At 42.3% G+C, this 24,181-nt stretch overlaps 2 protein-coding genes across 16 annotated transcripts in view; both read left to right on the plus strand.

Moving 5' to 3' along the window:
• The first annotated feature begins 534 nt into the window (after nucleotides 1–534).
• LOC132985438 (heterogeneous nuclear ribonucleoprotein Q) lies at nucleotides 535–14,576 on the plus strand. 12 transcript variants are annotated; one of them, XR_009675040.1, is made up of 12 exons: nucleotides 535–683; nucleotides 1,277–1,454; nucleotides 4,983–5,101; nucleotides 5,216–5,437; nucleotides 5,945–6,121; nucleotides 7,366–7,501; nucleotides 7,584–7,789; nucleotides 7,883–8,032; nucleotides 8,134–8,255; nucleotides 9,202–9,752; nucleotides 11,298–11,423; nucleotides 11,564–14,576. XR_009675040.1 is itself a non-coding variant. In XM_061052816.1 (11 exons), the coding sequence occupies exons 1-11, from the start codon at nucleotides 681–683 to the stop codon at nucleotides 11,324–11,326; spliced, it is 1,893 nt and encodes a 630-aa protein (XP_060908799.1). In that variant the 5' UTR covers nucleotides 535–680; the 3' UTR covers nucleotides 11,327–14,576. The 12 variants fall into 12 exon arrangements, 6 of the variants coding, with proteins under 6 accessions (XP_060908799.1, XP_060908800.1, XP_060908801.1 ...); XR_009675041.1 differs by having other exon boundaries at nucleotides 11,298–11,393; XR_009675042.1 differs by having other exon boundaries at nucleotides 11,301–11,393.
• Nucleotides 14,577–16,062: 1,486 nt separating this feature from the next.
• The window catches only part of LOC132985429 (sorting nexin-14-like), a 27,501-nt gene continuing 19,382 nt past the window's right edge, over nucleotides 16,063–24,181 (plus strand). The window contains exons 1-10 of one of the 4 annotated variants that reach the window (XM_061052794.1): nucleotides 16,063–16,205; nucleotides 16,392–16,528; nucleotides 20,711–20,831; nucleotides 20,984–21,057; nucleotides 21,711–21,789; nucleotides 21,890–21,933; nucleotides 22,018–22,105; nucleotides 22,955–23,039; nucleotides 23,842–23,998; nucleotides 24,096–24,171. In XM_061052794.1, the coding sequence (XP_060908777.1) occupies nucleotides 16,401–16,528; nucleotides 20,711–20,831; nucleotides 20,984–21,057; nucleotides 21,711–21,789; nucleotides 21,890–21,933; nucleotides 22,018–22,105; nucleotides 22,955–23,039; nucleotides 23,842–23,998; nucleotides 24,096–24,171 (852 nt within the window). In that variant the 5' untranslated portion in view covers nucleotides 16,063–16,205; nucleotides 16,392–16,400. Of the gene's footprint in view, nucleotides 16,206–16,391; nucleotides 16,529–17,014; nucleotides 17,036–17,057; nucleotides 17,099–20,710; nucleotides 20,832–20,983; nucleotides 21,058–21,710; nucleotides 21,790–21,889; nucleotides 21,934–22,017; nucleotides 22,106–22,954; nucleotides 23,040–23,841; nucleotides 23,999–24,095; nucleotides 24,172–24,181 lie in introns of those variants that run through there. The other 3 variants (XM_061052795.1, XM_061052797.1, XM_061052796.1) reach the window with 3 other exon arrangements.

Below are 24,181 nucleotides of genomic sequence, written 5' to 3' on the forward strand. Positions count from 1 at the left end.
TATTATTATTATTTAGTTTTTTTATCATTATTATTTGGCCAAAGTACACTAAACCCCTTTGCAGGATCAGTGCTGACAAGACTGATTGCTCAAAATCTATTTTTTAACATCACCAGAAAAAGTGTGATAGATGTAACAGGTAAAAATAACAACATTGAAAAAATTTAAATAGTTGAAAATTCACGAAATAAGATTAAATTTCCTTTATTAAAAAAACAGTGATGAAGTCAAAACATTTCAAAACAATTATATAAATATTGATCAAGGATGTAAAACCCCTCCGAAGTAAAAGCTGGATTATGAAGGTAGGTCTTCAGTTAACCTTTTTAAGCGGAGGGGGGCGAGCCGCGATAGTTGTGGTTATAATGTCACTAAGTTAATAAATTGCAATAATATTAAACCTTAAAAAAAAAAGTGAGGTCTGTATCATTTTCTTGTGACCGGATGTTTGGAGAAAAATAAACGAAGCAGCCCGTGAGAAGCCGTTCAAGAAACCCCTTGCATGCAGGCAGTGCCGGGGGGAGAGAGAGCAGAGATCGCGACGTTACGTAGACGCCATTTTGTTTCACCGGGAGGAAAAGAACCTGAAAAACACCGGCGTGAATATTTCCCCCTTTATTTTATTTTTAAACACCTTTTCACCGGGCGGATCGGCATCGTGCACCCGCATTCAGACTCGCATGGTACGTACACACCGAGTTCACCTGCACATTTTAAATAAACGATGTGTTTTATTGTGAGTGTACCGATGGCGGATGCTATTAGCATTAGCAGCTATTTGTCGGAGCTAACCGGCATTTTGAAAACGGGGATCTCTTTAATTTAATGCTTTTCTAAACAGTGAGGATATGAATGACGAAAGGCGTATATTATGGAGGATATAGGGACGCTTTAAATCACGTTAACTGTTGGTATTTATTCATACCTGATCCTCTTTCGGGATGTTTCTCCTGGCGCGGCCTGTATTCTGATTATGCTAATGCTAACGATGCTAACAGAGGCGTGGTGGGTGTTTGCAAACCAGCAGCTTGTTATTATATTGTGGCGACTTTTGGAGCAGCAGGGGAAGCTGTGAGTGTTTGGATTGATGAATTAAAAGAGCGTGGTCCTGCTGTTTGGTTTCTGTGATAACAAACAAGCAGCCACTGTTTGTGTTTCAGTTTGTCAACAGTGTGCAGGCATGGGACGGTGGCGCCAAATTGCACAACTTATCTTATCAGCTTGACTGCACTACAGTGGTGGTGTTGTTAATTCTGCTGTGATCCCATGTGCACAGATGTCTGGAGAAAATGAAGCTGAGAATGAAATGGCCACAGATCACGTCAACGGGAACGGGACGGAGGAACCGATGGACACGACTGCAGCTGTGACCCGATCTGAACACTTCCCGGCTTTACTTGAAGCTGGATTAAATGAGAAAGTTGCTGAGAAACTAGATGAACTTTACTTAGCAGGTAAGTGAAGCTCTCTCTGTCTTTTACCTGCACAACAACACCAAAACAAAAGAGTTGCCACACTGACTGTAACTCTTGTACACATGCATCAAAACAAAGACTGATCTGACCACTTGTTTTGCACTTGAGGAAGCTCCCTGTCCCCCTCCGACCTCTTCAGGCAACAACAACAACAACAACAACAACAACAACAGAGCACTTAATGCAGGGGTCCGAGGGCCATTTGCAGCCCTTGAGGGGATTTTTTTGCGGCCCGTGACTTCAAATAAAGACTCAGAAGGTTTTGGCCCGAGGCCTAGGGCTGGGCGATATGGACCAAAACTCATATCTTGATATTGATTAGCTGAATGGCGATACTCGATATATATCAATATGTATTTTATTAACAGTGAAAACACATGGAAAATAAACTACCTGATTGTGAATTTAAAAAGTAATATTATAAAATAAAAATGTTCCTTAAATACAATAAAAGAGAGAGAGAGGAGGATCGATATTAACCATATTGTCTTACCCTATATCATGTTTTTTTTTAAATATATCGATATATCTTAAAAACTCAATATATTTCCCAGCCCTACCGAGGCCTCGATTAAGATTGGCACATTATCTTATTTTTTTGTAAACTATGAAAAAAAAAACTTATGCAAAGTTTTTGCAAACAAGCGGACTGTTGTTTAACCATTTAATGACCTGAGCTGAATGCAGAAAGCTTTTATAAAAAACATGAACCACGTTACAGGTTTGATTCTGAGAAAAAAAAACAAATAAAGTAGAACAAAGAAATCAAAATATTTGATTTCCTTTTATTAAAGGGTTTCTTTAGCGAGCCTTTTGATTCTGATCTACAAAGCCTTTTCAACTATATTTTTAAAAAACAAAACCTGTGGCCCGCAAGCGATTCTAACACGACAATTTTGGCCCGCAAGAAAAAAAGTTTGGACACCACTGAGTTAATGAGTCCTTAAGCCTGATTAATATTTGTGTGTTGAATCAATTCTGAACCTCTCCATAGTCAAAGGAAGATGCCTACACTAACCGCTTAATATGCTATCAGTTGGTGACGTTTCTATGCCACTAAAGCCGTGTTCACATATGCACTCTGAAAGCATCCTCTATAAGACGCTATAATGAGAATATGTGTCTTTCTATCAATGCTACGTGTAGTTGAAGAGAATCTCAATGTGAACTAAAGAGTGGAGAAGAACATCCTGGAGAACAGGAAACATGCAGCAGCAGGTTGATTAGAGCACGGAGATCGTAGTGGCCGCGTGCAGACACTTCAGCCGGTCACTGTATATAAACGTCATTCTCTTTCTATTGGCTCGAGGTGAATTCTCCGGAGTATATGCTGCCGCGTTCAGACATCAGCTCACTCGGATATTCTGCGGATAAAATACTAGGGGTCTGGCCGGAGAAACTCCGGGTAAAGTCTGCGCGAAAAATGCGTCTGTTTGCGTTCACACATAGCCTAAAGTACCTCCGGGTAGACTAATCTCTGGAGTTTTTCAGGAGATTTCCGTTTGTGTGAAAAGGGTTTCTGACTTCCTGCAGGATAAATACGAGGAGGCTGGAGGAGAAACTCCGGGTGAAGTCAGAGAGAAACACTTTATCAGGAGTTTTCTGCAGATGTGAAAGCCCCTTTATGTGTAATAAATCATTAAGAATGAACTTTAGCAGCCTTTTGAACCAGCTGTGAAACGGTTATATCGAGATTTACGTCTCTGCTTATCGTCAGAATGTGTTAACAGAGAAGTCACACATTGTTTGTTTTGGTCTTTGGTCCAGGGTCTCACTGGAAGTAATCAAAAGATATCACCAGAGCAGCTCTTTACCAAGGATTGTTCTTTTGGGAAATACACATTTAGTCATCGTCTGTGGCTTTTGTAGTTTCATCAGCAGGTCAATCAATCTTTATTTGTATAGCAGCAATTCACAACAAATGTAATCAGAAGACACTTAACAAACAGAGCAGGTCAAAGACCTTACTCTTTGTTATGTTATCTACAGAGAGCCACCGTTAATCCATCCTGAGGGCGAAGCAACATTTAGCAAAATTACAGGAGAGAGGAAACACTTCAAGTGTTCACATATAGAATGACTTTATTGATCCCAAACTGGGAAATTGTGGCGTTACAGCAGCAGGTTGTCCAAACACACAATATTAGCAAATTTAAACACAATATAATATTGAATACAAAGTAAATAAGCACTAAAAATATCAAAACTAAGAATGTGAATATATACAACCAGGATTTAACCTGGATTTCTACGTTTGGACGAACGCTACTTAAACCGCTGCTTCATTGTGTTAGTCCTCCGTTGCCCTTTTTTCCGCTCTGTTGAAAGTTGATTTATTAAAAATCTTTCCTCTGTAGTCCACAATCGTCCTCAGAAGGGGTCCACCCCTTTGCTTTGCTACATAAGCCGCTCTCACATGCTGTTGTCTGGCAGATATAGAAACAATGTTCCTCTCTTAAAGAAGGTTTGGACCCTGTTTCAGAGCTCTATTTGCTATCTCCTTATAATGCAAAAATGTGTTTGTGTTCATGTGTGAACACAAACAGCTGAGTGTTTGAGTTTCTCCTCCAGCCTCCTCGTATTTATTCTGCAGAAAGTCAGAGTGAGCTGATGTGAGAACACAGAAGGATATAATCAGGAGAATTCACCTGTGATCGACCATAGACTGTCTGCACGCCACCTCTACCATCTTCATGCTCTAATCAACCTGCTGCTGCATGTTTCCTGTTCTCCAGTATGTTCTTCTCCACTCTTTAGACAGGGATAGTCTCCCGCTGTGAGGTGCATGTGTGAACAACCAGATCAGGAGAACATCCGGAGCAGTCCTCCTGAAATTATCTAAATATTTTCAGGAATGTAGATGTTGTTTTCTTTTAGGATGACAGTAAATTGTGCTGCTGCATGTTGTGATAACTTTGTCTTCTTAAGCCTTGAAGCTTGTCGGGCTGAGTGTTGCTATGCCCAGTACCATAAAAAGCTTTTAGGACATTTACTTGAAGCATGAAACTGAACTAACATTAGCGTTTGGTTGGTTTTATAGCTGTTACATTTAGGCTATTAGGCATATATCTGACTCAAAGTGTATATCTGGTCGTTGCTCTATATGGTCAGTATTCTTGGATGTCAACATTGATGCTACTGTGTAAAGAATGAAGTTTGAAGGGGCGTGGGCCTGCTGTAGACTGAAGCTACACACAGGAACAATAGAGCAGCTGTGTTCCTGCAGCAGGTGAATTGTTCTCTGGGACAACAGAGATGATGATATTGAGAGTTTAAGCTGCTGCCTGTCTTGAGGAGATTTATTGCATCAACACCTGGCTGCTGTAAAATATGCAGAAACCTGGACATAATGAAGCCTTTGTGTGTTCAGCTGACTTTTCCCTCTGGTTCCCTCTGCTACACATCAATTATTCATATTCATTAAGCCACTCCTTTATGAGTCATCCTCAGCGCTAACCAGCTCGATCTATCAAGTCTGACTCTTTCTTTTTGTTGTGTTTTCATCAGGCCTTGTAGCACACAGTGACCTCGACGAGAGAGCTATCGATGCTCTGAAAGAATTCAGCGAGGATGGAGCTCTGCAGGTGCTGCTCCAGTTCAAAGAGAGCGACCTGTCACACGTGCAAGTGAGTTTTAATCATCTGTGAAACGACGAGGAGGACGTCGCTTTAAAAAAAAAGGTTGTTGTTAGATTGGTTTCCACTCAGCGATGATTTAACTGTTTTGATTTGATTCTGCAGAACAAAAGTGCCTTTCTGTGCGGGGTGATGAAGACCTACAGGCAGAGAGAGAAACAGGGGACTAAAGTTTCAGATCCCACTAAAGGACCAGACGAGGTGAAGATCAAAGAGCTCCTGGACAGAACAGATTACACACTCGATGTTACAACAGGACAGAGGAAGTACGGAGGACCTCCACCTGAGTCTGTGTACACAGGAGTCCAGCCCACTGTCGGAACTGAGGTACACTTCTTCTGCTTCTACTGGTTATTAGCACCTCCTCTTCCTCCTCTTCTTCTTCCTCTTCCTCCTCGTCCTCCTCATCTTCCTCCTCCTCTTCTTCCTCTTCCTCCTCCTCCTCCTCTTCTTCTTCCTCCTCTTCTTCTTCCTCCTCTTCCTCTTCCTCCTCTTCCTCCACCTCCTCTTCCTCCTCCTCCCCTCTTCCTCTTCCTCCTCCTAACACCTCCTCTTCCTCTTCCTCCTCCTCCGCCTCTTCTTCCTCTTCCCCCTCCCCTCTTCCTCCCCCTCCCCTCTTCCTCTTCCTCCCCCTCTTTCTCCTCTTGTTCCTCCTCCTCCCCTCTTTCTCCTCCTCCGCTTCCTCTTCCTCCTCTTCCTGTAGCTATTGATTATATTATATTTTGTATTTGAAGTTGATCAGAATGTAAATGAAGTTCTGTGTTTTCCTGGTTTTTAAAAGATGTCTCGTCTTCAAACAGTATTTGTAAATCTAAAAATTCAGTTTTCTTCTAGATATTTGTGGGGAAGATTCCCCGCGACCTGTTTGAAGACGAGCTGGTTCCTCTCTTTGAGAAGGCTGGACCTATCTGGGACCTCCGGTTGATGATGGACCCGCTGAGCGGCCTGAACCGGGGCTACGCCTTCGTCACGTTCTGCACTAAAGAAGCGGCTCAGGAGGCCGTGAAACTGGTGAGCCGATCAGTAAAACCTTTTTTTTTCTCTTGTGGAAAACTGAAGGGTTTAATTTTTAAGTGTTTAATATACCGTATTGGTCCGAATATAAGACGGCCTTTCTCCCCATCGAAATAGGTCTGAAAAAGTCGGGTCGTCTTATATTCGGGGTCTAGTATTCAGAGCGCAGCTCTAATTGTTCGCCTGTCCCTTTAAATGTTAATACACAACGCACTCTGAGAGGAGCAGGGGAGCGATGACAGTAAGAGCGAACACAGCGGGGCGGAGGACGTGTGTGAGGAATAGGAGACACCGGAGGAGAAGTTTGGCGAGCTTTAGTTTAGTTAAAGATGTGGCCTGTATTTTCTCTGTTATTTAAAAATGTTGATAATATTGCTTGATTTTAATTTTGAATCATACTGTACATATGTTTTGAAAAGTGCCGTAGCATATAACGATAAAGAGGCCTACGTTTATTATTGTTATCATTATTACAACAACAGGTGTTTAATTCAATGTGTTTTATTGTTATTTTCAAATAAAATGAAGTTCTTTAAAAAAAGTTCTTTATAAAAACAAGATCTGGTCTGCAAATCTTTTTTTCTAAATGTGAGTGTTGAAAAACGGGGGTCGTCTTATAATCAGGGTCGTCTTATATTCGGACCAATACGGTAATTTAATTTAAGGGTCTATTTCTTTGCTGACAACAAACAAGAAGTCTCAGGCCCTGTGTCCTCCGCCATTTTGTTTCTGGGCAGATTAGCGCTGGCTGTGCGCTCAGGAGCTCTTGCATGAAGCGCTGAGAAGAAAAGTGCTGCATATCCATCCTGTCGCTATGACAACAGTCTGTTGACACGGTATGACCGACACCGCTCTGTTTTATATTTGAGATCGTTTATTTCCCGATGGATGGATGTGGGTACAAGACACGATCTGTAAGCGGCAAAAGAGCGCTGAAATGTTTAAAGATTTTCAACTTGAGCGCTCGGGAACAAAAAAAGACTGAAAACTCAAAGAACAGACGCTAGGTTCTGCGCTTTTTCTCTGACCACCTGCCTGCTGCTGCGAACGCTCTCCACTCGTTGAAAACAATTGAAAAAAAGACGCTGGCGCTCAGAAAAAGACGCCAGGTGGACACGGGGGGCTCAGATTGAAAATAAACCTGCGAGTGTTTGATGTGGAAATGTTCTCTCTGTAGTTTCCTCTTGAAGGCAGTTTTGCCCGGTGTGTCATCTTCACACGTGTTTTTTTTTTCTTTTCAGTGTAATAATCATGAGATCCGCCCTGGAAAGCACATCGGCGTGTGTATATCCGTCGCCAACAACAGGCTATTCGTTGGCTCCATTCCCAAGAGTAAAACAAAGGAGCAGATCGTTGAAGAGTTTGCTAAAGTCACAGGTAAAGATTTATTTTTTTTAAGAGGGTGCTTGTTTGTGTAATCGTGATGCGATGGCGTTTTAAAGTGTCCGCCTTCCTCCAGAGGGCCTCAGTGACGTCATCCTGTACCATCAACCCGATGACAAAAAGAAAAACCGAGGCTTCTGTTTCCTCGAGTACGAAGACCACAAAACGGCTGCTCAGGCTCGCCGCCGGCTCATGAGCGGTAAAGTGAAGGTTTGGGGCAATGTGGTGACCGTGGAGTGGGCGGATCCCATTGAAGACCCCGACCCCGAGGTCATGGCGAAGGTGGGCTTTAAAAAAACCAAAAAAAAAACCAGAATCATCAGAAGGTTTAAAAACGCTGACCGAGCTCAAACCGTCTCTCTTTGTTTTTTACAGGTGAAAGTTTTATTTGTCAGGAACCTCGCCGGCGGCGTCACAGAGGAGCTCCTCGAGACGTCTTTCAGCGAGTTCGGGAAGCTGGAGCGAGTAAAGAAGCTCAAAGACTACGCCTTCATTCACTTCGAGGAGAGGGACGGCGCAGTGAAGGTACGTCTCCTTTTTCAGGCGCCAAACGATAAACAAACTGAGACAAATGAACTTCCTTCAGAAATGTTTTACACACTCGACCTCCGCTCTGCTTCTCTCAGGCGTTGGACGAAATGAACGGGAAGGAGCTGGATGGCGAGCCCATTGAGATTGTTTTTGCCAAGCCGCCGGATCAGAAGAGGAAGGAGCGCAAAGCACAACGCCACGCGGCCAAGTCACACATGTGAGTAAACGCCTCAGCAGGGAGACTCAATCCCAACTTCTCATCGAACTACATTACCCATAGGCCACCTACTTAAAGGGACAGGCTCAGGCCGGTAACACAACACCAGAGGAAAACTTTATTGATGAGTGTTGTGATTTGAGTCAAAAGCTCGTCAATGCAAAGCACCACACTTCAGTTTGTCCACCTTCAAAATAAAAGCACCCCACTTCAGTTTGTCCACCTTCAAAATAAAAGCACCACACTTCAGTTTGTCCACCTTCAAAATAATAGCACAACAGTTCAGTTAGTTCACCTTCAAAATAAAAGCACTCCACTTCAGTTTGTCCACCTTCAAAATAAAAGCACAACACTTCAGTTTGTCCACCTTTAAAATAAAAGCACCACACTTCAGTTTGTCCACCTTCAAAATAAAAGCACCCCACTTCAGTTTGTCCACCTTCAAAATAAAAGCACCCCACTTCTGTTTGTCCACCTTCAAAATAAAAGCACCACACTTCAGTTTGTCCACCTTCAAAATAAAAGCACCCCACTTCAGTTTGTCCACCTTCAAAATAAAAGCACCACACTTCAGTTTGTCCACCTTCAAAATAAAAGCACCACACTTCAGTTTGTCCACCTTCAAAATAAAAGCACCACATGTTATAATGTTAACAGCTGGGAAACTGAAATTCACAGAGCAAAGAAGTTAATATATAACAGATGCCGTGTGGACGGCAAGCGTGCAACCTTTACAGTGTGTGTTTGGTTTCAAGGTTACCCGTATTTCACCGTGGTTACAGCTTTGACACTGTTCCTGCTTAGCGTTCATCAGAATGACAGGATATTGAGTCGTGCCGCCTCGACTTCTGAGTGAAACGATTATTTTTCCTGATTGAGATTGTGCTCTTCATCGTATATTCTTCACTCTGATTTGATTTTTTTGTCTTTGCTCTCGACCCCTCAGGTATGATGATTATTACTACTACCCCCCTCCTTCCCACATGCCTCCTCCTGTCAGAGGGCGGGGCAGAGGCGGCAACAGGGGCGGCTACTCCTACCCCCCCGACTACTACGGTTACGAGGATTACTATGACTACTACGGCTATGACTATCACAACTACCGTGGCGGCTACGACGACCCCTACTACGGGTACGACGACTTCCAGGCCCCGGCGCGAGGGCGGGGCGGCAACAGGGGTCCAAGGGGCGGAGGCTCTCCGGCCAGGGGACGCGGCGGCGCGGGGGCACCCAGAGGCAGGGCCAACTTCTCCCAGCGAGGCGGGCCAGGAGGACCGGGCCGCGGCGGTGGCGGCGGGCGGGGCGTGAGAGGACTCGTGCAGCCGAGAGGGCGAGGAGGGGTACGTGGTGCTCGGGGTGGCCGCGGTGGAAATGTAGGAGGAAAGCGCAAAGCTGATGGGTACAACCAGCCAGATTCCAAGCGTCGCCAGACCAATAATCAGAACTGGGGCTCTCAACCCATTGCTCAGCAACCGCTCCAAGGTGGTGATCATTCTGGTAACTATTCCGGTTACAAATCCGACAACCAGGAATTTTATCAGGATTCTTTTGGGCAACAGTGGAAGTAAACCCGTAGGGGATTTGATAACAAAATACGTGTTTTATGGTTTTTTTTGTTTTTGTCTTTTTTTTTATTTAGAGACTTGATCTGATTGGCCCTCAATCCCAAAACGGTTGCCTGCGTTTTTTTTCCCCCCCTTCAAAAATTTGGGTGACATCTGGCAAGATATCTTTTTGTACATATTTTAATTAATCCGCTTGGACTCAAACCCGTAGTCACACTCCCACCTGTTTCTGGCGAACTGCTTTTTTTTCTTTTTATCCCTTTTTTGTTTTAAAAAAAAAAAAAAAGAGAAAAAAAAAGATGGTCGTTTAACAGATTTTCCATAACAAAAGTTTGAAAGAAATTTTTAGATGCAATTATGTGCTCGAGCTGTCTATTTGGCTTTCTGTGTGTTTTTAGACTGGTTTCCATGTTTTAAGTAGCTAACGGCAACAAAGCATATGTCTCCTAAACATGTATTTAAAACGAATGAAAAAAAAAACAATTTGTATTGTCACAGAGTAATGCGTGTCTTGTTATTGAGAAGAAGAAGAAAGAAAAAAAAAAAAAAAAAGGACCGTCGTAGTCCTTATTTTTTGGCTTTACATTTTGGCTTGTATTCTTTGCTGTTTGTCTGCTTTAATAAACATACACGCACACGTGTACAAAAAAACCTTCAAATTGTGTTGCAAATTCATGTTTCGGCAAATTCTCTCTTCAAATTGCCTTCAAAAATTTTAAAGGCTCCTTGTGGAAGAAAAATGGACTAAAGGTTTGCCGATGTTGGCCAACGTGCTACAAAAATGTCACCTTTTTGCATGCCATCAAATTCCAAATCACCGTTCTTCTTCTCCAGTCGGCATCTCGAGTGGCTCTGTATGTGTAGTGACATACTCCATCTTTGAGTTTCCTCTCAAAACGCATCAATGTCTCACAAATTGGTGTCCCAAATTCACTCTCAATGCAGCAGCAAGTTTAAGCCCCGTCCCCCCCTCTCTCCCTCTGTAGGGGGGGGGTTAAAAGCACAATTTGATAACTCTACCCAAAGTGGAGCTCTTTCCTTGTCCCAGAAGGATCTACCTAGCTGTTGAAGGCCTGGATACTAATCTTTGCATGTCTCTCTGGAGGTCGATGTCGTGCTAATGTGCCAGATAACTGCTAGCATGCTAGCTTGTAGTGTTGCTGTTCAGTTTGCTTCAATAGATGAAACCGGCTGCTCTTAACCTCCCGTCTCTCTCTCTCTCTCTCTCTCTGCCTGTTTGTCCACGTTTCACCTGCTGCACCTCAAACAATCTTGAAGTCATCGTCATGTTGCATGTTGATCGGCGGGGCGGCGAGCCCCTCCGAGAGAATGCTCCGTCTTAATGAATGCTAAAAATTCCTGTTGTTGCACAGCCCTTTCCTCCTCCGTTGAGTGTTTTGAGAATAGTAGATTGTGTGTAGATGTGACATGATCCTGTTTTCATTTCTCTAACTGCTTCCTTTTGTTACCTGACTAGCAGGAAAAAGGGGTCGAGGCCGGTCCTGATGTGTCGCTATGAAGACTGACCCCGTGTTCGGCGTCACACACTACAAGGCCGCCAGTGGACGGGATGGTAAGGTCACCTGACTCAGAGGGTCCAATGGTATATTCTTTTTCTCTTTTCTTTTTTTTAAGACTCTTTCAAACAGCCACATTTCAAGATAATCAAAAGAGCAAACCAAGAGCTTGCTTTATGAAGTTTTAACCCCCTCCCGCCTTTTCCCCCCAAATATGCTAATTCAGACTTGACTGAGCCGGAGTTCAAGTTCAAGATGGACGTCCTTCTTGGAAAAGTCTTTGCACTTTGTTAAGGTTTGGAGTGTGTAGTGTTTTTAAAGCTCTTATGATGGACTAGACTCGATCATCTCTGAGTATTAGAGCGAGTGTTGACGTGTGATCACCCCCCGCTGTTCAAGGTCGGGCGCTCCGGGGAAAGCAAACGAGGGTCTGTTAACTACCTCAGTTTGAAGGACTCTCCTGATCTGCCCCCCCTCTCCCTCTCCCCTCCACCCTCAGAGAGATTCACAAACAACAGAGCACTTAAAGAGTCCAAAGCCTGATTTATATTTGTGTGTTGAATCAAAGCTGAACCTCTCCACAGTCAAAGTAAGATGACTATGCTAACCGCTAAAATGCTATCAGCTGGTGACGTTTTCATACATGTCACATGCATTCTCCTGATCAGCTCACTCTGACTTTCTGCAGAATAAATACGAGGAGGTCTGCAGGAGAAACTCCGGGTGGAGAGAGAAACATTCAGATGTTTGACGCTCAGTCTGATAAACTTCAGGACGTTTTGTTCTTCTGTGAAGTCGCTCAGCTTCTCCAGCTTTTTCTCTCAGTTAACTGAGCGTATAATGTGAAAGTTTGAGCTGCCTAACGCTAATCAACAGTTTAATTTACTGGAAGAAAAAAAACAACCTTTTTTATTTTAATGAGAGTATCTTAAAGTACCAAATCTTTTTATTTTATTTAACCAGGAAAAAGTCTCATTGAGATTAAAAAATCTCTTTAACAAAGAGCGTCCTGGTCAAGACAGGCAGCGGCACAGTTACAGGGTTTCAGACATAAAACACTTAAATACAGGAATCACAAGAAGAACCATTCATCAGAATCTGTCAGAAGTCATCAGAAACAAGGAGATCAAAAAGGGCAATACGAGTTATCTAAAACACACACAAAAAAAGGAAAGGCTCGTCAGAGAGGAAATGAATCCATCAAAACTTTCAGGCTAACTCCTGAACTCTACAGAAGTTGCAGAAAACGTTGCCAAAGTATTTGCAATTTACATTTATTGGCAACATTTCAGTACAGAGACGTCACCTCTGTGTTTCACTGAAACTTGCAGCGACAGTGAGCAGGATTTTCAGATCCCTCCGACTTCTATTTTTCCTGCTTTGGTATCCAAACAGGTGACGATATTGTTTGATTTTTAACAATTCCCGTATGAAGACGACCCTAACACACAAAAGCAAGCGGCAAACGAGCTCGTTGCCCGCTGTCGCTGCGTCCGGCTTTACTCCCAGCTGTAGCTGTCCGTGTCGCTTCAGGACGTCGTTCACTGAAGATTCAGCGCTGAAGTATAAATCAGGCTTTGGGTCGACGCAGGCTTCAGTTACTGTCCACGTGCTCGCTGGTCTTCCTGAAATGAGCCTCAGGCCCCGTGTCCACCTGGCGTTTAGTATCTGAGCGCCAGCGTTCTTTTTCATTGAGTACAGAGCGTCCTCTTTTGAGCTGCTGCTCCGAGCACTTTGAGTTGAAAAATCTTGCAACTTTTCAGAAAGGCGCTCTTCTCCAAATATATTCCCCGTGTTTTGGTCTCCTAGGGATCGTGCCCTGTAAGCCACACCCTCCTCGCTCCAGGTGGACACGTCGACCCTTACTGTCTTTATAAATGAACCGAGTGATGATGATGTAGTGTACAGACGCGTTGGTTTATAAATGTGAAATCTTTTTAACGCCTGGAAACTTCCTGTCGGCCATGACGGGAAGGCTGTCATGTTTTTATTTTTTTTGTATTTGTTGGTTTTGTCGATGTGACGACATCTCTGCACAAACGTCTGTGTTGTTTCTCTTAACGTGTGTGAAGCTGCCTTTTATTTTGTAAACATGTCTTGTTTATTTCCACTTCCTGTAAAGTAGAGGAAGCAAGTTTTGTAGGAATCAAAGATGGCGTTGGGGGGGGGGGGTTAAAGAAACAGCACGATGATAAACTACGATGTCGACCATGTACAGTAAACGTCTTATCACCGTCAGTGATCATGAAATACAGGAAGCTAACGTGTAAAGAATTTTAAAGGAGTCGATCCAAACTCATGTTCAAACTGCAAACAGGCGGGATTAAAGATTTAAAGGATCTTTACGGCGTGTTTTAGTCAAACCGATCTACTTCTACCCCACGTCATGTCGCTCAAAGCTCATTGGTTCCTGCCAAAAAAGCTTTGAAAACCCCTTTAAAATATTTAGTTTGGGGGCGCTGGCGGTTGGTGCAGAGCCAGGTTCTAGTCCTGTGGCTCCTTTCCTGCATGTCATTTCTCTCTCTCTCTCTCTCTCTCTCTCTCTCCCCCTCCCCCCCGGTTCTACAAAACTACGGATGTTTAATCACATTTAAACTAAAAGAAAACAAGTGTGAAGTTTAGACCCTGTGCAGGAATAATGCTTCCTTTTTTTGGTTATTAACCAAGAATCTCTAGAGTGGATGCTCACACAGGTCACCATGTGGTGGACTCTGAAGCTTCAGTGTTTATCCAGCTCTGCATGGGTCTGTAAACCTTTCTGTGTTCTAACCTCTCTCCATTTTTCAAAAGCATCTCCAATATTGATCCTAGTTTGAGCACGTTTCTGCTCGTGGAGCTTATTAGAAACATGCAGAGGCTTTTTAGGTCGGGTACAATCACTTCTATCTGAACCACTTCTCTTGCCCGCTTCCATCGCTGCAACACCTGTTGACCTGATAACTGGCATCAGTTTGGATTTCTCCTTTGAGCTCTTTTTAAACAATCACGTGTGTCTGAGAAGTTGGTTTTTTTTTTTACTTTTTGCCTTGTTTTGTTTTCCATGAAACTCAGCGTCATGTCACACGTTTGATTTTCTTTGTGCAGCGATGACTGTTGAGTTGCCAAGTTTAAAGGTCAAATTGTTCTTCTTGTTTTTTGTTTTGCTAACCTGTGTGTTTGCATTCTTGCAAATGAATTGTTTTATACTGTACAGTGAGGTGAGTTAAACCTATTTTTCTAATAAAGTTATTGACTTTGAACCTGGCTGGTTTGTGTCGATCATTTCTAAATACAGATCAATAAGAAGAAGTGAAGTGTTTGTGTGTTATGGTACTGGTTCTATAACGTTAATATCTCTTATTTAAATTAGCAATGCATTGGCCAGACCGTGTGTTGGACTTTTCCTGCAATATTTCAAAGACAATGCACGATGTAGGGAGTCCTCCTCACACCTGTCACACATTCAGGTGTGCAGAGATTCTTTTTCAAGACCTTATCAAATAATGGGTGACTAGGACTTTTATTGCTGTTGCTATGGTCTCCATATCGTTTGATATTATCTACCAGAATTGTATTGAAATGTAAAACTCTCAGGTACTGTGACTAGACCACCCTCGTTGGTTCACATTTGATAAATCTAAAACATGTTTACAAGTCAACTTTACCCTTTAGCTATTAAGCTGTACACAAGTTCCTGATTTTAAACCATCTTTTTGACATTAATATTTTGTTTTAAAGAAGAAATATCCAGAAACCCACTCACAAATAAAACCACAATTAAAAAATAACTTGTATCATATTTTAGGGTTTTGATTTAAAAGTATTTCTTATGGTCCTGAAACACATTTAAACATGAATTCAAACATACATTTGTACTTTAAAGTACTTAGAAACATGTTATTTTAGGGTCATTATAACCTCCAGTGGTGGAAATGCCTTTTTACATTTCGGGCTCCTCCTCCATCATCATAGTCTTGGATTAAGAACTGGGATTTTGATTAAACCAGAACTATAGAAAAAAGACTTAAACATGTTATTTAAATGTAGGTTTTGTTGGTCGGTGGGGGGGTCACTGAGTTTACTTGTTCAAATCAAATCCATAAATTCACCAGAATCAGAATCGCTCTGCTGGGCCCTTGTTGAATTTTTTTGTCCTTGCTCCAGTTTGTTGTCTGCTTACATTTGCCTGATGTTTTCTTTTGGAAAAGTTAGATTTTTATTTATTTATTTTTATATATAATCCCCCCTAGTCTTGATTTATGTTTGAATTAACTTGTGTTTTTTGCTGTTGTATGTTCATCCTCTTTAAGAGTTTCTATAAACATTTTTTGTATATGTTAAATTTGTCAATAAAGACGGTTAAAAACATAATAACAAAATAAAATAAAAAGGATCGCTCCGCTGGAAGTGACGTTGATCGGTTCGGGGTTGCCATGTGTGCGGAGAAAAATACACAAGTGCGTTTAAATCTTTAAAAAGTGAGTACATTTTTTAACACATTACAGACAAATTATTTACACAACTTTAAACTAAGGAAACTTATCTTGCTCTTTATTTCACATGTATATATAAGACAAAGCAAAGAGTGATATTTTTTTTTTACATCATGTAATACCTTTAGTACAAATCGTGCTTTTATTTTAACCGCCGGTTTGTGTGGATTACTTGTTTCTTTGACGGATCTGGCAACCCCCCGGCTCGGTCGGATTAGCGAACATTCCATCTGTCAAGGAAGCGACTTTAAAAAACATGGAAAACATCGAGTGAAAAACTCTGAAAGTTAATCTTTTTTATAAACGTGTGGACTAGTCTGAGCTTCAGACGAAGACTGAGCCTTTGGAGAAAATGTTTGTTTTTATATGAAGAGGATTTCCGGTGGTTTCGTCGCCGTAAGTTTAAAAAAACAAACGAACGTTAACGGTTATGTTAGCTAGCTAAAGTTTAGCAGCTACATTCGACACAAACTTCGGTTCCTCGACTCTCACTTTTAACCGGTGTTATAAGTTTAAACAGGCAGGTGAATCGCTCTTTAGTGGTGTTTAGAGGTTAAAGGTGTCTCTAACATGTGTCAACAGGTGTGAAGGATGGCAGGTATTTTAAGGTTTCTGAAGCTGGGGCTGCAGGTCGACGTCCTGAGAGAAACTGGACGTCAGTATCCGGTCTTCTGCTTCCTGCTGCTGTCGATGCTCTCTCTCACGGTGCTGCTCAACAGGTAAACTACAGGTCAGAACTCAGGTGTGTGTCAGGTGATCTCTCTCACGGTGCTGCTGAACAGGTAAACTACAGGTCAGAACTCAGGTGTGTGTCAGGTGCTGCTCAACAGGTAAACTACAGGTCAGAACTCAGGTGTGTGTCAGGTGATCTCTCTCACGGTGCTGCTCAACAGGTAAACTACAGGTCAGAACTCAGGTGTGTGTCAGGTGCTGCTCAACAGGTAAACTACAGGTCAGAACTCAGGTGTGTGTCAGGTGATCTCTCTCACGGTGCTGCTGAACAGGTAAACTACAGGTCAGAACTCAGGTGTGTGTCAGGTGATCTCTCTCACGGTGCTGCTGAACAGGTAAACTACAGGTCAGAACTCAGGTGTGTGTCAGGTGCTGCTCAACAGGTAAACTACAGGTCAGAACTCAGGTGTGTGTCAGGTGATCTCTCTCACGGTGCTGCAGAACAGGTAAACTACAGGTCAGAACTCAGGTGTGTGTCAGGTGCTGCTCAACAGGTAAACTACAGGTCAGAACTCAGGTGTGTGTCAGGTGATCTCTCTCACGGTGCTGCTCAACAGGTAAACTACAGGACAGAACTCAGGTGTGTGTCAGGTGATCTCTTTAACACCTGGTGGGTCATGTGATCAAAACTGTAAATTACAGTGCAGGACAAAGTATAGATACTCCTCCTGGTCGAGTATCTATGAGGGACAATAACTGACTAAAGTATTAATAAATAAATAAATGCATCAATAAATATATAAATAAATATATAAATGCTGAAAACAAAACATCAATGAATAAATAATAAATACACTTTGTTAATGAAAAAGACTATTTATATATTTTTATATGTATTTATTCATTTATTAGTGTATTTCTACAGTTATAGATGTATCAATGCATACATTTCCACATTAATTGAGTTATTAATTTATTTCCGTATTTTTACATTTACACATCTATTTATTTCTGTGTCCAGGTCGTAAGAGGAAAAGTATATATGTAAATTTGCTTCTGTCTGTTTTTCTAAATTGACCAATCCTACTTCAGTAATGTTAGGACGGCCCACTTAATTTACATATTTACTTTTCCTTGTACAACATGGACACAGAAATACATAAATAAATATATGAATATATTTATTTATTGATGCATTTATTTATTTATACATTATTGTATGCATTTCTCCCAACATTTATTTATTTATTCATTTATTTATTTATTTATACTTTAGTCATTTTTTGTCCCTCATAAGTATCAACATAAAACTTCTATTTATAGCCCGGGCTTTTATTTACCTAAGTCTGTAAAATGACCTTGCCTTTATTCAGGACAGACATCAACACAAGACGGGCCTTTAATGATTTAAAACACAAATTATGCAAAGCTACGGGAGCCCATACAGTCCAAAAAGTAAACAAAACAACTTAGATAATATCTTGTGTGTACAGGGCTCTCATTTATAACCGTTGCGTACGCACAGAACGGGGTCTGAAACTGGCGTACGCCTTTTCCCACGCAAAGTTGGTGATCTATAAAAAAAACCTGACGGTAAAATGTGTGCACCGGTCAGCAAACTCTGACCCAGGCGTACGTACATTTTGGAGGCAGGGGAAATTGGTGACACAGACGGTGAAGTGGTGAATTGAAGCCTGCAGATACATACTGATGTCTCTAACACATTTTATTTAACTAAATATCAAACTTTACTGACAGATCCACGTCATCAGAATCATTCAAACCGAGGGTTTTATTTAGGCTATAATCACGCATGTAGTGAGCCGTTTCCGATAAGTAACTTTCATTATGACAATATATAAACAAAAAATAAAAGTCCGCCACATACACATTGCATCAGCACCTTCATTATCCCGGACAGACCTCAGAGGACCGGACTTGAACACTAATGTAATCACTGATGTAGAGTTAAACATTAGACTAACACAGAGACCATAGAGCCTCCAGTTTTCATTAATATATTTAAATATCGAGCATTTATCATCAAGTGTGATTTTTAGTTTTAATAAAGATGACTGTATCAAGACGCACAGAGACAGCTTCACACATTTCACCTTCTCCAGATTCAACACGTCTTCATCAGCTGCACGTATTTATTCTGTAAGTAATTCAAGTGTGGACATTAAGTCAGGTCATCTGTGAAACGATCATTAGGTCTATATATCCTCATAATGAGTCACAGAGCAGACGGAGTTTACCACGAAAAAAAGGACCAACAATCAAACGTTTTTGTTCGTTGATCAAACGTTTGATCACTAATATGATAGAGTGAGGCAGACTGCTGACTGACGTGAGCACTCTGACAATATGAAGAAGTCAGTGTGGGTCCTGTTAACATGTAAACATTGGAGATATTCTCGTGTGTAATGATGAACGCTGGATGTTCTGGCGCTGTAGGAGGACAGGGTGAATGCAGCAGCGACGTGGTGCTTTGTGTTGACTGTTTATGGTTGATTGTGGGCGTGTAGAGGGGGGGAACATGGGGCTAATCTATGTGCGCACATTTCCAGGTGGATCGTGATTTATAAAGGGAACATTGCGTGCAGGTGTGCGTACGAACGGTTTTATAAATCAGAATCATTTTGTGCGCACGCCATTTCTGTGTTTTTGGCGCACGTACATTTTTAGTCTGGATTCTACGCACTCTTTTATAAATGAGACCCCTGGATATTATCTTGTTCCCTCAAGATTGTGTATTGTGTGCACAAGACTTTAAACTACTAAATTTACACCTGAAAGAATATTTAACAAAATGAAGATAAACAAATTAAACAAATCACTAACTTGATCTTGCTCTGTAGAGCAGCTTATAAACCTGTTTCACGTCCTGCACACACACAAGCATTACTCTCTCTTTCTTGGACAGATGTTGTAGTTCCTCGTTGTTTTTGTGGCGTCCTGCTCCACAAACTATTTAGATACTGAATGCATCGTTGTCAAAACGTGCAGCGACACCAGGTCAGTAAGAGGGACCAGGTCTTTGATTGGGATGAGCTTTTATTTGAAGTTTTACTGTACTCCTCTACGAGTGAAAGTTGCTCAGTCAGATTATTACTCGAGTTAAAGTACTGGAGGACATCCATCCATTATCTGCTACAGTGGTTAGATCTGTTCCTCTCTGTGAGGAGGTTCCTGGTTTGAATCCCCGTCTGTCGGGAGTCTCTCTGTGAGGAGGTTCCTGGTTTGAATCCCCGTCTGTCAGGACTCTCTCTGTGAGGAGGTTCCTGGTTTGAATCCCCGTCTGTCGGGAGTCTCTCTGTGAGGAGGTTCCTGGTTTGAATCCCCGTCTGACAGGAGTCTCTCTGTGTGGAGGTTCCTGGTTTGAATCCCCATCTGTCAGGAGTCTCTCTGTGTGGAGGTTCCTGGTTTGAATCCCCGTCTGTCGGGAGTCTCTCTGTGAGGAGGTTCCTGGTTTGAATCCCCGTCTGACGGGAGTCTCTCTGTGAGGGGGTTCCTGGTTTGAATCCCCGTCTGACGGGAGTCTCTCTGTGAGGAGGTTCCTGGTTTGAATCCCCGTCTGTCGGGAGTCTCTCTGTGAGGAGGTTCCTGGTTTGAATCCCCGTCTGACGGGAGTCTCTCTGTGAGGGGGTTCCTGGTTTGAATCCCCGTCTGACGGGAGTCTCTCTGTGAGGAGGTTCCTGGTTTGAATCCCCGTCTGACGGGAGTCTCTCTGTGAGGAGGTTCCTGGTTTGAATCCCCGTCTGTCAGGAGTCTCTCTGTGAGGAGGTTCCTGGTTTGAATCCCCGTCTGTCAGGAGTCTCTCTGTGAGGAGGTTCCTGGTTTGAATCCCCTTCTGACAGGAGTCTCTCTGTGAGGAGGTTCCTGGTTTGAATCCCCGTCTGTCAGGAGTCTCTCTGTGAGGAGGTTCCTGGTTTGAATCCCCGTCCTTCAGGAGTCTCTCTGTGAGGAGGTTCCTGGTTTGAATCCCCGTCCTTCAGGAGTCTCTCTGTGAGGAGGTTCCTGGTTTGAATCCCTATCCTTCAGGAGCCACTCTGTGAGGAGGTTCCTGGTTTGAATCCCCGTCCTTCAGGAGTCTCTCTGTGAGGAGTTCCCCCTGAAACACATCGAGAGACGCTCATACTTGAATCTGACTTCGATTTCCACTATTCTAGAGTTGTATTTTCTCAGAGCAACACATCAGTTTTCATCAGGTTTTAATATCCACACAGGTATATCCACATCCTGATGGTGTTCTGGTCCTTCCTGGCTGGCGTCATCACTTTCTACTGCTCCCTCGGACCAGAGTCTCTTCTCCCAAATATCTTCTTCAGCGTGAAGCCCAGGAACAAAGTGAGTCTGAGTGCTATCTGTTCAAGTTTAAAATACTGTGTGAGGCACCTTTACGAGCGTTCATTTGGGGAAAAAAAAGCTCTCTTTATATTTAACAGAGGGTGATGTAAGCGATGAATAAAAACGTGGTGTTTGTGTTTTTGATCCCACAGAGGCAGGAGCAGGAGTTGTTTCCTCTGGGACACAGCTGTGCCGTGTGCGGGAAGGTCAAGTGCAAACGTCACCGGTGAGTTTAAGTTTACTCTGAGCAGAAAAAACACTGAATATAATAAACACACAGACGGGACTGCGTCCTCGGACAAGCGGTAGAAAATGGATGCATGGTTAAAGTGTGAAACTGATTCACATAATTCTGCTCTGTTGTTTTTGTGTTTCAGTTTTTCTCACTAACCTAATTATCAGTGTCATTTAAAAATGTAAAATATAAAAATAAAAAACACAATGTACAAAAGGTGCAATGTAGGAGCTGTGCATGTTCTACTTGACCTTGAACAGCAACGTTAAGGCTTCAAGAAGAACCTGTGGAGTTTCAAAGTTTTACTAACAGTCAGGGAAAAACTTTGACTTACTGAAATAACGCACGCTGTATGAGAGCGGACACTTTACACACATTCAGTGTCCATGCAGGAGGTTAATATTCTTCAGAGGTGGATCGAGACAAGAATTTAATAATTATAAGTCAAGTCTCCTCTCTCTGAGTCATCTGTAGATTCTGTTTAGTCATCCATCACCAAGAGATTAACTAAATGATGTATGTTGGTCTATGAGCGAGCATCATCAGGTTTTTTTTCCAATATGTAATCAGGACGTTAAATCTGAGTATTATTAAGATCTCCTGATCGACGTTCCTTCATTCATTGACTCTTTTCTTCTCTGCAGGCCGACACTTCTCCTAGAAAACCACCAGCCATGGTTGGACCTGAAAGTTCATTCAAAAGTGGACGCATCGGTCGCAGAGGTACCCGTCACACACTTCACTTCTCCTTTGTTTAACACCTAACATAGAAACTCTCTCTGTATGTAAAGACTTCACACTCTTTGTTGTCTCTGTGCTTCAGGTGTTTGAGTTAGTCCTGGAGAACTTTGTGTACCCCTGGTACAGGTGAGACTCTTTGTTTTAGCTCAGACTCACTTCATGGAGACGTTGAGATAAACTCATCGCTCTCTGTCTCTTTTCTCTTTTCAGGGACATCACAGACGATGAAGCGTGCGTGGATGAACTGAGGATGACCTTCCGCTTCTTCGCGTCCGTGCTCGTCCGCCGCGCTCAGAAGGTGAAGCTCAAACTCTCCTCTGCAGCAGTCAGAGGAGAAACGTCTTTAAAGATATAACGAACAGTTTGAATATCAATCATCTGCAGGTTGTTTTACTGAAAGCTAATGAAGATGTTTATTGTTCATCAACATTCACTGATTGTTTCAGCTGTTCAACTTGAACTCTGAATTTAAACACGTTGTTTTGTTAGATCAGCTGTTCTGGTTTTTCCTGCTTCTCTTTCTAATTTACATGAAGTCAAATACAGCTTGTTGTTTCGTACCTTCAGGTTCTTCTTCTGCTTCAGGATGTTTTTTTTTGAGTAGATTTAAAGGCTTTATATGTGATTTTTTGATCCAGCAGATGTCGCCCTTGAGCACCAGCATGAAACCAAAACAACTCGCGCTGCATTGTTGTGTTAGCATGCTAATGCTAGCGATCTTTATTCTGCTCGTATCTTCACACTGCATGTAAATTTACCTGAAATGAGCGTGATCTAGAAACACAGTTAAGCAGTGAGTACAGTATGTTATTCTTCTTTTCTCTAGTCCCTCAATTAAACAACTTTTATACACGAGGGGAGGAGTCAGCCGGCCGTCCAGACGATGTAAACAAAGTGAAGATAGGATTCTGAAAACTCTGAAAACATCACAGACAGTGGGACTCGGGTGTTACACCCATTGTAGACAGTCATGACTCACAGAGTTATTTTCAGAGGATAAACTTGATTTATATATTTAAGTGAGAAGAATCACATATGAAGCCTTTAACTTTAGGTTTGATAAACTGGAACTCAATATTTAGTCAAAATGTAAAATCTGTGAACTCATCTGTTGTTGTTGTTGTTGTTTGTTTGTTTTTTTGAATAGGTGGATGTTCCCGCTGTGTTTGCAGACAAAGTGATGAAAGCTGCAATGAAGCACATTGAAATCATCTCAAAAGCTCGACTCAAAGGTACCCATCGTACTTATCAACATGCGTAGCTGTATGCTACAGTTTGAAATGGGAATTTACCGAAATGGAAAGAATTCATGTTCTCAATCTTTAGACATTTCTTCCTGCAATTATTAATAAAAACATGTTTTTAGCTCTTTGCAGACTGCATTTCAACAAACGTGCTGTAACTAAGCTCAGCCCTCATCAACGTCTTTGTACGTTCATATTGATTCTGCAGTGGTTTAATATCAGCGTCCTGCCATTGATCTCAGTCTCACTCACCTGAGAGACAAAAACAGGAATATCAGTCCTTAATTTTTCCTCTTCCTTTCTCTTTCTCACTTTGATTCTTCCTCTTTGCACAACAAATATGAAGGAGTGTTAGCATAAGGAAATGCCACTGTCAGTTCAGACCTTAAACTGAATAAATGTCAAGATCAAATGAAAGAAAGGGCAAAAGACAACAAATAGCAATCAGAAAAATATTCATTTTATGTTATAAAGGATTTAATTCACCACATTTGCCAGAAAAAAGATGTACTCTACTGTATACTGTATTTATATGCTACATGGAAAAAATATAAAATATGCTTATTTTATCCTCTAGCAGTTGTCAGTATCTTCGGAGTATTCAAACATCTACTAGCTGACATAAAATGAATTCTTAACATTCAGATCATGTGAATTCACACTGCACACACACACTGCGCTGTGCTCCCCTACTGGATCAGCTGGTCCTGTCTCCTCTGTAACGCCTCTGAAGGCGGTACAGAGGGGGGGTCATTCAGTCATGTTAACTGGTGCTGTTGTTTGTCTGCAGTGAACAACGTGGACGCTCTCCAACAGGCCGGGCTGGATGAATACGGCCCTGACCTCCACATCGCTCTGCGCAGCCGGAAAGACGAGCTGCTCTACCTGAGGAAGCTGACTGAGATGCTGTTTCCATACGTCATGCCTCCCAAGGCCACAGACTGCAGGTAACCAGTCTACAGGGAGCTGCTGGGTCACATCCAGGACTGCTGCAGAGGACTGATGGTAAACGTTATAACTGATGGACGTCTGGTCTGTGTTCAGGTCTCTGGCTCTGCTGATCCGGGAGGTGATGGCTGGATCTGTTATGTTACCAACCATGGATTTCATGGCTGACCCTGTGAGTAGAA

The sequence above is a fragment of the Labrus mixtus genome, chromosome 12, assembly GCF_963584025.1.
Source record: "Labrus mixtus chromosome 12, fLabMix1.1, whole genome shotgun sequence".
Taxonomy (NCBI): domain Eukaryota; kingdom Metazoa; phylum Chordata; class Actinopteri; order Labriformes; family Labridae; genus Labrus; species Labrus mixtus.